General features: G+C 42.8%; 1 protein-coding gene across 1 annotated transcript in view; it reads right to left on the reverse strand.

Annotated features, from left to right (window-relative positions):
* The window catches only part of LOC123986300 (gap junction delta-2 protein), a 25196-nt gene extending 11539 nt beyond the window's left edge, over positions 1 to 13657 (reverse strand). Inside the window, exon 1 of the mRNA XM_046074501.1 lies at positions 13587 to 13657. Coding sequence (XP_045930457.1) covers positions 13587 to 13657 — 71 coding nt within the window. The remainder of the gene's footprint in view (positions 1 to 13586) is intronic.
* Positions 13658 to 14763: the final 1106 nt, after the last annotated feature.

A 14763-nucleotide genomic window follows, 5' to 3' on the forward strand; every position in this document is an offset into this window, starting at 1 on the left:
CCGACGCAGTTCGAGTTCCCTCGAAGGGGAACGTCTCGGGTTACGTATGTAACCCTGGTTCCCCGAGAAGGGGAACGAGAGACTGCGTCGGTCCGCCGCACCTCTCTCCCCGCCTGAAGCGCCTGCTTCATAGTTTAAGCTAATGATGAGTGTGTACAGGTGTGCTTTATACTCCTCCGGTTATTCCGTCACACCTTACCGTTCTAGCAACAGGCCAATAGGATTGGAGTGATTTCATTCACGTTCAGACCTGCTTCGCCTAGAGGCGTTCCCATAGTGTCGTAACCGACGCAGTCTCTCGTTCCCCTTCTCGGGGAACCAGGGTTACATACGTAACCCGAGACGTTCAGTTCAGGTGAATCGGTGACAGCATGCAGGGTGGCTCATCAGGATGAATATTCAAGGAGTACTTAAAACAAATAATCCCTGGGGGACACATTTTACAAATTTACAGTACAGTATGGGTGTAACTAAGACCATTTACTCCAGTACTGTACTTAAGTACAACTTTGCGGTACTTGTACTTCACTTGAGTATGTCCATTACATTACATTAATTCATTTAGCTGATGCTTTTATCCAAAGCGACTTACAATTGTTATTTATGTCAGAGGTTGCACTGGTTAGTGGACCTGGGTCTCTCACATCAAAAGAAAAGCGTCTTATCCACTGCGCCATCACCTCCCATTTCCATTTTATAATTAATAATGATTATTTCTGTACTTTTAACTCATATATTTATTTGACAGTCCTGCTCACGGGTTACTTTTCAGATGAAAATGTTTATTAAAAACATGTGATAAGCTTAGATAAATGTCTAGTTGGGCCCCCTTGTCATGCTTCAGATGTCTATCATTTGCAGGGGCATAGGACTGGGAAGGTGGCCTATGTACAGGGAGCAGAAGTTTGTGCTCTGCCCCTAATCAGCTCTTAGCAGTTACGCCATTTCATTGACTCACAACTTCATAGATTTATGTCTTGTCCCTTTGGAAGGGGCCTGGGAAACACTGGACTCAACTTCAATGGTACATACAGTAAAGCAGTTAAACTTAGCTCCACATCGACCATCTACAACAGTGAAATGTTACTTGTGCATTGGTGCAACAGTATTAATAATCTAATAATGTAATATATAATATCAGTAACATGTAATATCAGTCACAGGGGCCAATTTTCTGAAGAAACAAGGACTTTTACCTTTGATACTTTAAGTATGCTGAAAGCTCATACTACATTTATACTGTGACTTAAGTACAGATTTTAAATGCAGCACTTTTACTTGTAATGGAGTATTTTTACATTGTGGGCAAGGCAAACGATCTTTTAGCATTACTATTTTATTATTTACCTTACAAAGATATGTTTCCTTACAATACTGTGAATATAAGTGTTGTGAGTTTAGTTTGGGGTTATGTTTGAATTGTATTTTTTCCCTGTGTGTTTCTGGTTTTTGCCATTGTTTCATGTGTCTTTCTATTTGCCTCTGTTTCTGTTGTTCCTTGTCCCTAGTTATTTATGTCTCTTCTTAGTACTGCATTTTAGTTCTTTAGTCCAGTGCCTTAGTTTTTAGTTATGTCTTTAGTTCATGTTAGTGTTTTTCCTGGTCCGTGTACTTCTATGTTTTATTATTTTGGTCTGTGTCTTAGTCCTTAGTCTTATGTCTCCATGTTTTAGTGTAGTCCTGTCTCCTGTTTGGTCCGGTCTTACTTCCTGTTTTATTCTGTAATCTTCTGTGCCTGGTGTTCATGTCTAGCTTTGTTCCTGTTGTTGATTACCTGATGTCTTTCAGCTGTGCTTCGTTTGCTTGTGTATAGGCTATATTGTCCTCAGTTGTGTTCAGTGTTTGTGAAGTCCTTGTCTGTGCTGAGTGTTCTGTCCTGTCCCTGCGTTTTTTGGATTATTTTGTGGATTGTACCTGTTCTTGAACTCTTCCCTTTGGATTATGTTTTGTTTGGAGTTACCTTTTGTTTGTACATTCGCCGCTGTGCTCCCAGTGTAAGCCTGCTTTATTTTTACTGCAAACACCTTGCCTACAGACTGCATTTGGGTCCACACCTCAGTTCTCCACTTCTGCACTCAGCTGCCCATGACAATAAGTACATAAACATACAGGCTTAAAGCCCTCTATTCATCTTCTTCATACACTGTATTATACTGTACAGTTTATTTCTGTTGAAATGGTAAGGTGGTTGGTGACAGCACTCTATTTATTATGGTATAGTCTCTGTGTGTAATCCTGGGTTTGTAAGCTGCTGAAATGGAAATCTAATAATAGCATATTCTAATACTGTTCACGTATCTATCCATCTCCCCCTCTCTATAGAGAGAGAGAGAGATATGATGTAAACCTATTAGATTTCTCCCCATCACTCTGACTAATGGATACTAAAGGATATTTTTTGATTGATCAGGAGAGAGGTTAAGGATATACCATTTCCAGCACTTATGTACCAGCGCAGGTACATAAGTACACTGTATGCAAGAGTCTTCAATGACAATAACTGTGGCAGTTACCTTGGCAACAGACTGGGTGCTCAAGTAAGACTAATATAGCAGCAGAGATATTAAAAATAGACTTTCTAAAATCTACTCTGAGCGATCATTCAGAACAGATCAATGGCAGGAATGAAAAGAAGTGACATGAGTGGTCACCATGGCAACAGACCAACCTGTGCGGAGCATTGGTTTCTGGGTAGGTTGTGTGGTTGTGATGGAGGGGTGAGGCATGAGCAGGAGAAAGAGCAGCAGGAGAGAGGAAGAGAGCGAAAGCGTGGGCGGGAAACGAGGGAGGGAGGGGGGTCAGCGGAGGGAAATACAGAAAGCGAGGGAGAGTGCGAGAGGGAAATGATGGGTGTAATCCGGATTAAAACGGTGGGTTTTGGACAATCCCGAGTTAGGGCCGTTGCATCCGTGCCAACTCCCCACCCACCGCTCCTCTACCGTGCCAAGCCCCGACTCAAATCATCCGCTCTGGCACATGCAGGGAGCCTCCATGACACACAAGCAGGCAGCAACGTGCAAGAAACATCCCAAACACACTCAGTCAAGAAAAAATTCTTTTAGTTATACAGTGTTTCTCAACTACCATAGTGGTTCCAATGGAAAACACTATGAAATACGAATGACATGTGGTTATATTGTGTGGAATTTAACTAAGCACATTTACTCAAGTAGTGGACTTAAATGCAATTCTGAGGTACTTTACTTGAGTATTTGAATGTTATGCTACTTAAAACTTCTACCCCACTACATTAGCCAATATTGTACTTTTTAATCCACATTTATTTCACAACTTTGCAGAGTCATATTATTAATACAAAACAAAAATCAACTAATACATTAAGATGTATTACTATGGATAATGATACACTGCAGTATACAAAGTATTTGAAATAAGCCCCATCTTTACCAGCTGCAACAGTAGTGATGCTTAACATCTGAAATGGACTATTCTGCATAATGAGTATTTTACTTTTGGTAAAATATTATTTTGATGCTTATAATTAAGTACTTTTACCTAAGTGAGATTTTAAATGCAGGACTTATTATAGTATTTATACATTGTGATATCGCAGTACTTCATCCACCACTGAGAGTGGATATCACTATGATTTATTTATGATTTAGTTGGATTAAAATTACACACTTTTCTATTTACAACTTTCAAAAGTGACAGCAAACATCACAGCTCATTTTCATTCACTGCTGCTTGTTTTTGTTGCATAAGCACGTGGCTGAATTGATCTTCAATGGTGGTCTTATATGTTTAATGTGTTTTTATTGATCTGATTAGATACATGTAGTATGATGAAATGGGATTTCACACACTGAGGTTGCAAGAAGAGTCCCAACTCATGAATCAGCCATCACTCGTGATCCTGACTTGCTATAGCTATATAATCCATTTGAGTTCATTTGGGATAAAATTGAAATTAATTCTTCAATGTGGAAATAGCAGTTGGCAAAACAGTCTCACTACAAGGTCCACCAGAAGTATCTGTTCTGGAGCTTTAAACCAAGTCACACGATCTTCCTGAGCTGTAGAGTTGCCCAGTTATCTGAGCACCTTAAAGCATGCCTAAATTTGATTGAAGGTGAATTTTAAAATAATAGTAAATGCTTAAACACAGTGTAACATTAGCTAATCATAAACTACTGGTCATACCAGATCTACTCTCTGATCTCTGAGTGGTAATTGACCAATCTTGTTTGAGTGGGCTTTCATTGCATGCAGGTAAACAGTTTGTGTGCAGGGCAAAAGAGGCGGGACACATTGGTTGAAATGCAATCTCAGAAACCATCGGGTATCGTCGGACGACAGTTTTGTTTTTTCATCAATCTTGGAACCTTACCACGGGTTTTCAAGCTTTAAGCCAGGAGACAGTTAGCTTAGCACATAGACTGAAACCGTGGCGTAAGAACGACATGTTGAGGCTTCATGGGGTGTTATGTACCTGACTATTTTTTAGCCAAGTTAACTTGACAAAACCACACACCACCCTGTTTACAGTCTGTAGTGCTAAGCTAAGCTAATGCTCTCCTTGTTCCATCGTCCTATTTAACGGACAGATATAACTCTCTGCAAAATGTGGAACTATTTCTTGAATAGTATTTTTATGTGAAGCTCCATCTGTGCTATTCACCATCTATCTGATGTGAGAAGAATGCAGCATAATAATATGACACTGATGTCTGTTTGGGAGGTAGTTTGGTCCAGTTAACAGCAGCCAACAGTTTGAATCCTGCTGCTGTCATTCTACAGGTTGTGAAGGCTAAATCTATCTGTTTCACATTACAGCACCGTCTACTGAGAAGCTTTTTTATAACTGGCTCAGAGAGTGGTGTGAATGTAGCATATTGGGCATACTGAGTCAAACACACTCCCTGCAGCTTGACTTCACAGCTTAATTGAAGAATCTGCAAATATGATTGTGTGTGTATGTGTATGTGTGTGTGTGTGTGTGTGTATGTGTGGATGGTGAGGTGTGAATGCATTGTCACACTATCTGGTTGCTCATATGCAAAGACGACGACTGTGACAGCACGTCTATGTGTATGTTTCCGCCTCTGAGTAATGAATAAATATATTAACTACAGTGTAACTTTGCTTACGCACGTTTGGATATTTGGATGACCATATTTGGATGAGTGTGTGTGGTGTTTTGCAAGGTGTTACGTGTTGTTTTATTCATGGAACATAGACTGCAGTACATGCTCAAATAAATGCATGTACTGCAGTCTAAGTGACTCTTATATTCTAAGCTTGTTCATTAGAGACCCCAGTAAAGTGTGAAGAATGAGCCAGTGATGGGAGTTGGGGTGGGTGGGGATGAGGAGAGTAAATCAATGGTAGAAGAGTGATCTTGAAAAAGCAAGATAGAGTGAGATCAAGCAAGGAGGCAGAGAGAAAGAGAGAGAGCGAGAGATGCTTGGAGATGTGTAGAGCAGGTTTTATCTGCACACAAACATAATGATCAATCAAACACAACGTGAATGTCAGCTTTATGATCCTACATAGAAATGTTGTTAGTCATCTGTAATAAAAGCAAATTTTAAAAATAAGACAATGACCTCATACCCACGAGCTTACACAAATAGATCCAACTGAGAAAACTTCAAAAGCAGCAGCCTTACTTAGTACCAAACAAAGATCAAAGTTGGCTTTGTTATAATTTTATCCCTCATATTTTATGTAGTGTTATTTATTTGACTGCTCAAGATATATTTTATACCAGTGAGCACAGCCAGTTCAGCACGAGTCTTAATGACATTTCTTTAACATTACATCACGTTGCATTTATTAAGGTGACACTTTTATCTGCAAGTGCATTCCAACCATGTGGACACGGTCCAATAATTGCAAGAATCGTGCCGGTACATCAACAGCATTAAAAAAACAGCTTGAAGTACTGCATTTAGAAACAAGAGATAAAGAGTTTTTATTTTTTATGGGCCAAGGTGCAGTGTGAACAGATGAATTTTCAGTCTGCGATGGAAGATGGAAGGGCTGATGGGGAACTCGTTCCAACCTTGTGGAGCTAGCCCCCCCACCCCCTTCACAGTGAGGGAATAGCAAGCAAATTGGTAGTTACATTAAACCACAGTCTCACTGGGTGTTTTCTTAACATGAAGTATCTGCATATTGTTAAGATGATTCAAAGATGTACATAAACACTGCTGTTAGTTAACTTAGTTAAGGTACAAATTACTTTTTGGGTTAACTTAATTCCTTAAAGGGGTGCTTTACCTATTTTACACATGGCGTTCAGTTTACTCATCCTGCTCAGCCTGAGAAAACAGTTGTATAATGTCTTCTGTGGCAGGACAGTGACTACACTACCCCATTAAACTTTCATGGTTACACTTGATATTAAATCACCTGCTTTAATAGGATTTATAAGGACTAGCAACATTCTAATAATGCTGGCATCTAATATTTTTATAACGAATACTTCAATGACATAGCCATATTTATGCACTGGTACACCCAACAACCAGATTTACTCTGACTAGTTTGCCTCTCTTACACACAGCTCTGTCAACAAGGTATGAAAATCATCTTGCTGAGATCAATAATTCACCACATCACTGTTACCATCATGTGGTAATGCAGATGAGACCAGGTATTTGCTTTTCATGTTGCCGTGTTCAAGTATTGATTTTGTGTTAACATACTGTAGATCTTGGCAGGTTATTTTTTAATCCTCGGGTGTCAGATCTGACCAGGGGTCCTTGAATGCGCCAGCAGGGAAGAGTTTTCAAACCCCATTTCCACTTCTCAAAAATGTAACTTTCACTGAAAAGTAAAGCCAACAGAATGATCATAGTGATGAAAGTGATCCAAAGTACCCAAAATAACTGAAACTACAGGCTACCTGGAAAGTTGACAACAGTTATCAGTTTAAAAATCTATGGACAAACACCTCTTGAGAAAAATGATGGCTAGTTATTTCAACCGTAATTTCATATCGCTGTCTTTCCAAGATCTCTCGGTTAATGTTCCAGTTGATGTTTTAAAATGAAAACCATATTTCATAAATGAACATACGACTAAATGGCTGGTTCAGGTGGCTATTTGTGCAGGGTTGCTCTCCTGTGTGTGTGAGGTGATGTCCAGGTTAAACTAACCCTCCAGTTTCATTCTAACGCTGACCTGCTCTGTCCTGCAGCGAGGTGCCAACGCTAAACCTATAAACCTTACTGAGTCACCCTGCCAGAGACAGTTTCTCCCCGAGGCCCTGCAAGGTGAAATCCGTCTCAACTCTGACCCCTTCTCCTGCTCTAATTAACCAACCATTCATCCCTCCACTCTCTCTCTCTCCCCCTCTCTCTCTCTTCTGTATGTCGACCATGACCATGTTACTGTATTCTGGTTAAGTCTCAGATGAGTTTCTTCCATCTGCCAGTCTTTCTCTCAGTGGGCACCATGATGCACCTCACTGTGCACTATGTAGTTAAAATTAATGTAAGATTGCCATCAACACACTGCCTGAAAATGGAGGTTTGTCTTCTAACATAATGTCTGATCACCACACACACACACACACACACATACACACACACTTGCAATAGGAGCTTAATTGATTAATCTATCAGCATGCAGACACCATGTCAACTCTGACCTTAGCATATGTGGATTGTTAGGATCAAGAGAGAGAGAATTAGCAGCTGAGCGCCAGAGAGCGGGTGAGGGGGAAGTGGATATGAGGTATAAGCAGAAAGAAATGAGAACACAAGCTGCATAATTATGTGCAGTTGCTTTCTCTTCCCCCCCCAAAGCTACAACTCCACATCTCCAGCAGTCCCTATGGAGAATGGTTGTAGCACTCTCCTGCTCTCGGGGCTCATTTCCAGGATGTTTGTATCTCTAGTAGTACAGCTAGAGCAGATCAATCCACTGTAAGCACTGACATGAACGCTAACACACAGCACCTTCAATAATAAACTTAATCTTTGGCATTTTGATTATTTTGCCAAATCCTGTTCGTAAATTGAGGTTTTATCAGCAGGGGGAAGCTGTACATTTGTTGCAAAAGTCTGAGATGCAGCACATTCATTTATTTCTCACCAGGGCTTCATAATCTTTCTATGGAACATGTGAGATCATTTCAATAACCAGTTTCTAATGGTAGTGAGGAGAAGGCTCTGACATTACAGCCGACAGCATCCCGGGGGTCATTACATGTGGAACCATGTGAAGGAAGTGTGAAAAGCAGTGACAGGGAGGGACGGAGTGAATAGATGTCAGAGGTCTTGCTCGTTCTTGTGTAAGTGCCTCTTTTTAACAACCTCTCAGGGGAATCTGCTGCGAGTGAGGCAATATCGCAACCTCTTTCTCACTTTCTTCTTTTCTGCAATATAGCCCACATTTGCTAGATAAGACTCATTCTGTACAAACAAAATCATCTATCACCTCCATGGGGGTTGTGCACGCTCCATGGGGATGTGCTAAGTAAAAGCATGATGATCTAAAGGTCATGTGACGACAGAGCTGTAACCTGTCAACAAACACATGCATGCTGAGTTGCATGTAAACGCTGCTCACTAATACATACATACAGTACATACATCATGGCATACACACACACACACATACACACGCTTTCCTAGATGGATGAGCTGACGGTTCCTGAGTGACAGCACACATTTGACTTTGAGCCATGCTGAGCGAGATGCGCTATGTCAAGAATGAGGAGTTTCTACAGAAACACACATACACACTCTTGATCACCTCCTGTAAAGTGCACATGTGCAGAGGCATGCTGAGATACGAGCAAACTTTCAACCATCTCTTCTTCTCTAGGATTTCTACGTAGTGCTCCAAATGAACTAGCTGCGAGGACTGTATTTTAAAATGAGTGTCTAGTGCGTCAAAGCAGTTTTAGGGCCTCAGTATGCTCCAAACAAAGTGCTTGTCGGATCACATAACAGAGTTTAAAACCTCCTTTCCATCAGCAGACTTGGAAAGGTTGCATCCGACAGTTCAGACATGACAGTTCAGACTTGGTCTGATAATTGAGTATCATCATCATCACTGTTTGCTGCGACTGGCCAAGTGTGAAGAGCTGTGGCAATAGGTAGATCTTGACTTCAGTCACATTCTATGTCTACAACTGAGTGCAACACCACAAATGCTTCTGAGGAGAGAATGTTCCTACATGTGCTCTGTTATCCGTCTTTTGTACAATTCAGAGGGGAGATACAAAAAAATCATACAAAAGATTTAAAATTATTGGAGAGAAATTGGCTCTTTGCCCCAATAAAGTGTGGCCACTCTAAACAGGTGCACTTTTGCCTGTAGTCATGGTCAGGCAAAACACTGTTCAACCAAAATATGTGGGTAAAGAAAGGGACATATCATCATATTCAGTATTGTTTTTGAATGGAGACCGTCCCAGAATAAACTCTCTCCTACAGTGTTTCATTGTGTGTTGTTTGTAGCTTTAATGTTGTTAAACTAAGTCTATTTTTCTTCCACGGAGGAAATAAATTCATGACAAGTGAAAATGAGTTGAAATCCTCTCCTGACGTCTTTACTGAAGTAACAGACGGGGGACAAAATTAGCTGTAAAGCAGCCAAAAATCACAGGTGTCCTAGAATATCATGAAGACGAATTCAAAAGACATTTCAGACAGCTCCAAGAGGAGCCTGACAGAAGAGTGCGTGAGTGATTTAATGTATTCCAAGTTTCACTTTTAGAAGAAAAAAGGCTTTTAAGCAACATTATGTAAGATTTGGTGTGATTCAGCAGCAGCAGCATGATGTTGCTTGAAACTTGGGTGGCTAGCTAGCCAACAAAGCTACACAGCAACTGATGCAAGAGCACCTACAGTAACGTTACCGTGCAAGTGTGTTTTCTAGTAGGTTTGCTAACATCAGCTCGAGATTCATAGCTAGCCGCTACACAGGCAAACCATCAAGCAATGGGGAGTGAGAGTCATCTGGTGTATAGTTCTCATTCAGCTTTGTACATAGTAGCACTGATGGTGAAGAGTAACCTTAATTTTTATCTGACCTACAGGTATTTAACCATGGTTCTCTTGTTGAGAAAGGTATTGCAAGAACAAATATTAGGTCTGCTAATTACTATCATGGCACAAAAGTCAATGAGCTACTTACAGCTTTAATCACTCACTTAACATTCCAGTCGCTGCAACCCAGGAGCCAGTTTGTATTGCAAATGGACAGGTCTAAAGACTTTTTCATTAAGTGTTCTGTCTTCTATCAGGGCTCCACTTTCTATTCCATTATTGGAGATCAATATCAGGATGGTGTGAGGATGGACTTACATGTTCACCAGTCCCACTCTGACCAATGGCAGCTCACAAATGGGACTGTAGCCTGTGGTAGCGGGACCACAGGCACAGCATGAGCGATGTGTTGACAGTAGTTAGGTAGACAGTGCTTCACTACAATTTCTCCTCAGAGGCTGTGTGTACCAACAGGTGCTGGGCTCCCACAGTCCATGAGAAGGTCCTGGGGAAGTCGATTTATGCCTGCCCCTCTGCCCGTAATGGCAGAAATTAATCACAGGTAGCAGGTGAATACACAAACACACACTCACAGACAGGACCGAAACCCATCCAAGCACATGTGACATGCCTGCAATGTACACCGGAGCTCACGTTTTACACACAGTCTGAGTGTTTATGCATACACACACACACACACACACACACATCAACCCTAACCGTAGAAGGGAATCTCTAGAGTCGTTTGTAATCTTACACAAAACAACAAGTGTTATATTCCCCCTAATGTGTGTGTGACTCATGTATGACAAATCAACTTAGGCCTGCAGGCTGTTGTCATGGTGGGCTCATGAGAAGACACGCTGGCATCGCCTCAGGAACGGCAACCTGTCCAACGCTTTCTCCAGGAGGACGACACCTGCGCTGACCAATGAGACGTGTGAAATCGCAGCGGGGGAACCAATAGGTTTTAGGATTGAGGGAGTATTAGTGTGCGTTTATAAAAATTCATGTCAGCAGCGATGTCCCAGATTAGGTGGTTTTGAGCTGTAGAAAAGCCAGACGCAGGGAAGGCACTTTACTGTGGGAACGTCCAGGCTGTCACACAGAACCTAAAGCTAGAAAATGGTTGACTGGCCAAAAGAACTAACTGTGTTAACACGTTTTTAATGACTCTTTTATGACTGTTGTGCTTTGACTTCGATAACACAACAGCACTAAGAGTCTACAGCCGTGCTAGCTGCTCTGTATGCACAGCGCTGGTTTGAGCTGAATGCTAATGTCACCATGCTAGCATGCTCCCAATGACAATTCTAACATGTTGATGTTTAATCCTCAGGGGAGCATGACTCATCCATCCATCCATCCATCGTCAACCGCTTATCCTGTGTACAGTGTCGCGGGGGGAGCATGACTGTCTGTACCAAATGTCGTGGCAATCCAAGTAATATAGTTGTTGATATTTCTGTTTGGACTGAAGTGGGGGGCCAAGCGAATCCTGGAATCGTTCTCATCTCTGAATTAACTGAGTCAAGTATTTGAAAATCTGCCAATTTTCCATTGTCATTCAGCTGCTAATGCAGTTGCTACATCCTTCAGCATGTCAGCCTGAGTTCAAGTCACTCGACAGCAAGAATCCACGCTGCTTAAGTTTCCTTGAGCAAACCGTTGAATAGCTTCCTATTAGCTGAAGAGATACTGTTAATATAATTCTGATCACTGAACTTCCTGCACACATGAATATTCTTAAACAAATGGGCAACCTCAGTTTTCTCAGAAAAATACTGTATACAAATCTATAGCATCCAGATCTTTGGAAACATTTGAAAACCTACAATTCAGTGGTGCACATTATAAAATCTGAGGTATTACTGTATATTAAGTGCTTCTGGAAATGGAATCCAAATGGATTAAGGCTAAAGAAAAGCAAGTGAAACTGTTCAGGGCTGCTGGGAAACCTGCGTGTAAATTCGGATATTTGGAAAAACTTCTGGCCGGCTCCTCCCGTCATCTGTACATTTCAAATGTCTGGACAACAGATATAATCTGCGCAAAGATGATCTGAGGCTTTTTGCCGCCGGGTGTCCTGGTTGCCCTGCTTAGGTCGTGACATGCAGCACCATCTCGTGACGAGACAGTCCTCTTGGCTTCCTACCAACGCCCTGCAGACCGAGGCCATGTGTCTGCTCGCTTGTCTGTGAATAACTGCTCCTCGCTGCCTTTTTTACTCCTTCTCCGTCATCTGCTTCCTGTCTCGCACATCTCGCACTCTTGACTGTCAGTCCTGCTTGTCTTCTCTCTACTTTGCAACCAAACTATTGCTTTTTTCCCCCCTCGATTGCCTCAGTGGATTTCATTTTTCTTTAGTGCTTTTCTTTAACAACCCTCTCGTTCTGTGTCTTCTCTTCCTCGCTCTCGCTGAGACCCCGCAGCCAGGGTGACTAGTCCAGTTGATGAGCGACACTGCCACTTCCAGTGTCTCATGAATGAGGGGAAGCAAATGCTGACCAATCATTTATCTTAACACCAAAGGAAACAACTCTAACCATTCAACCAACAGAATCCTCTCAGAACGAGACTCGAAATCACTTTAGATTCATAACTCGACATGACAAAATTCACACTCAGAGCTTTGTCGGCGGAGGACGACTCATCTTCTGCCAAAAAGTAATATTTCTCCACATCATTTACTTCATAAACTGGCTGACATTTATTCACTCAATAATTCAAGAGTACCACTAGCCAGAGTGAGTCAGTTGCTTCAGGGGATTGGTTTAAACTGCTAATTCATACAGTCTCTAATGAACCCATGCTGAACCTGTGGTTTTCAAAGATGTCCCAAGAAAACCCCAAACTCAGGAATACGTGCTTTAGGCCTACTAGATGTAACGTCATGTTTAATACCATCCACAGAGCTGATGTGCCTCTGTGGCTAAAACGCTCATCAATAATTGCTCATTCTGCGGCCTGACGAGAATGAGTTATTCAAACTAAAATACAAGACGTCTCGGCATGCAGAATGATACATAAATCATAACTGCCGTGACCTTCCGACTAGTTTTTTAAGATAGTGAAATGACTTCATACTTGACAGAGAAAGAAAGAGAAAAATAAAGAGGGAAAGGGGGGGGATTGTGGGAAAGCTCAAATGAGGCACACTCGTGTAACGCGATGGCTTCTGAAGCAGACTTGACTAGGAGGGAGACTTGGAGGGAGAATGAAGACAGCACAGAGAGGTACAGTAGAAAACTGAATGAAGGCATTGTGGACGCCTAAGGTGAGATGTCTACACACTGCTCTGGATCCTCTGATGTCCAAAGCCTTCGTGTGGGCTAAAAGCATCCCTCCTTGTTGCCTAACCCTCCAATCATGTCACTCAGAGGGATTAAAGAAGCTAAAGCCCCCCTCTCCCGGCCATCAGCCATGTTGGACCAGGAATCACTGACTGGAAGCAGGGAAGGACTCTTCTTACACGTGCACTGGTATACTTGAATACTGTGTGTATGCAGCGACATACAGTAGAAACACGCGCTGATCAAGACACATGCGCATGTGATAGAAGCGAGCAAGAACTCCTAAACTTCCCCACGTCAAAGCGTCATTCAGAAGACTCACCTTCCGATCATAGTAGAGTGCTGCTGCACGGCGGCCTCTAGGAGGCGCTCTAGGATGGTCCATTCTCCCATGTTGGGAGTCAGGAGGCATCCACTGGTCACAGGAAATCGGGTGGGGGCTTCCCAGTCAGCAGGGCACCAGAGCTGGTGTTAAAGTCCCTTTTTCTGAGTCTTCAAGTCCACTTGTTGGGTTGAGATGAGGTAGGGAGTGGCTTCAGGTGGCTTTTCTGGTGTAAAAGAGGAGTCAAAAGCAACCACTGAGAAGCTCAGTGGCACCTCATTGTTGCTGCTGTCATCTTCTTTTTTCGGTGTTGTACAAAAACACACACGCACGCACACACGCCCTTTAACGGCACCTGAGAAGGTTGGACTGAAGCTTCTTCTATGTGCTGGCTGCACACAAACCCACGCTGTCTCTTCCCGTGTCTTCCCACTACCCTCCTTGTTTTCCTCCTCTGGGTGCACCTGGCCCTGTTTACCTCCAGAACAGCTGGTCTGTCATATGTTCTCACACTGACACACACACACGCACACACACACACGCACACACACACACACACACACACACACCCCTACTGAGCTTCAAGCAGCAGCCGTAGTTTGTGCAAACGGACTTCCATCACTCCGCCCTCACACACTGGTTCTTTGACAGCATCTTGTAGTAACTCATGTGAGCCTGAGTAACCAGGGAACTGTGTCTCTGCTCGTTCTCTGCCACTCCATCCTCTTCATTTCCTCCTCTTTCCCTCCCTGTGTCTCCTCTTGTGCTCTCCTCTCTGCCAGCTCTTTTTCTCTGTTGCTCTTCTCCCTCTCCTCTGCTTTGGTTCAAGCAGCGCTGGACTGAAGCATCGCCCTCCTCCTGCTCCGTCTCCTTTCCTCTGCTTGAAACCGTGCGAGAGTCGCTGGTTTCTCTTCGCTGGTTTCTCTTTGCCCTCACTGCCTCCCCCCCTCTCAGCGTTTATTTACGAGAGGCAGCTCTCCCTTCTTCTCTTCCCTTCATCTTGTTTTTTCCTTCCCACTTGGTTTCTCTCTCTGCCTTGCACCCTCCACCTGCCTCCGACTCTCTCTCTGAGCCAGTAGGCAGCCAGACCGAGCGTGTGTCTAGGGGATTAGAGAGGAATCATCTCGCTGCTCCTCCCCCCTCTCACTCACTCTCCATCGCTGTGTTGATCCCCCCC

This window comes from Micropterus dolomieu, linkage group LG17 (genome assembly GCF_021292245.1).
Source record: "Micropterus dolomieu isolate WLL.071019.BEF.003 ecotype Adirondacks linkage group LG17, ASM2129224v1, whole genome shotgun sequence".
Lineage (NCBI taxonomy): Eukaryota > Metazoa > Chordata > Actinopteri > Centrarchiformes > Centrarchidae > Micropterus > Micropterus dolomieu.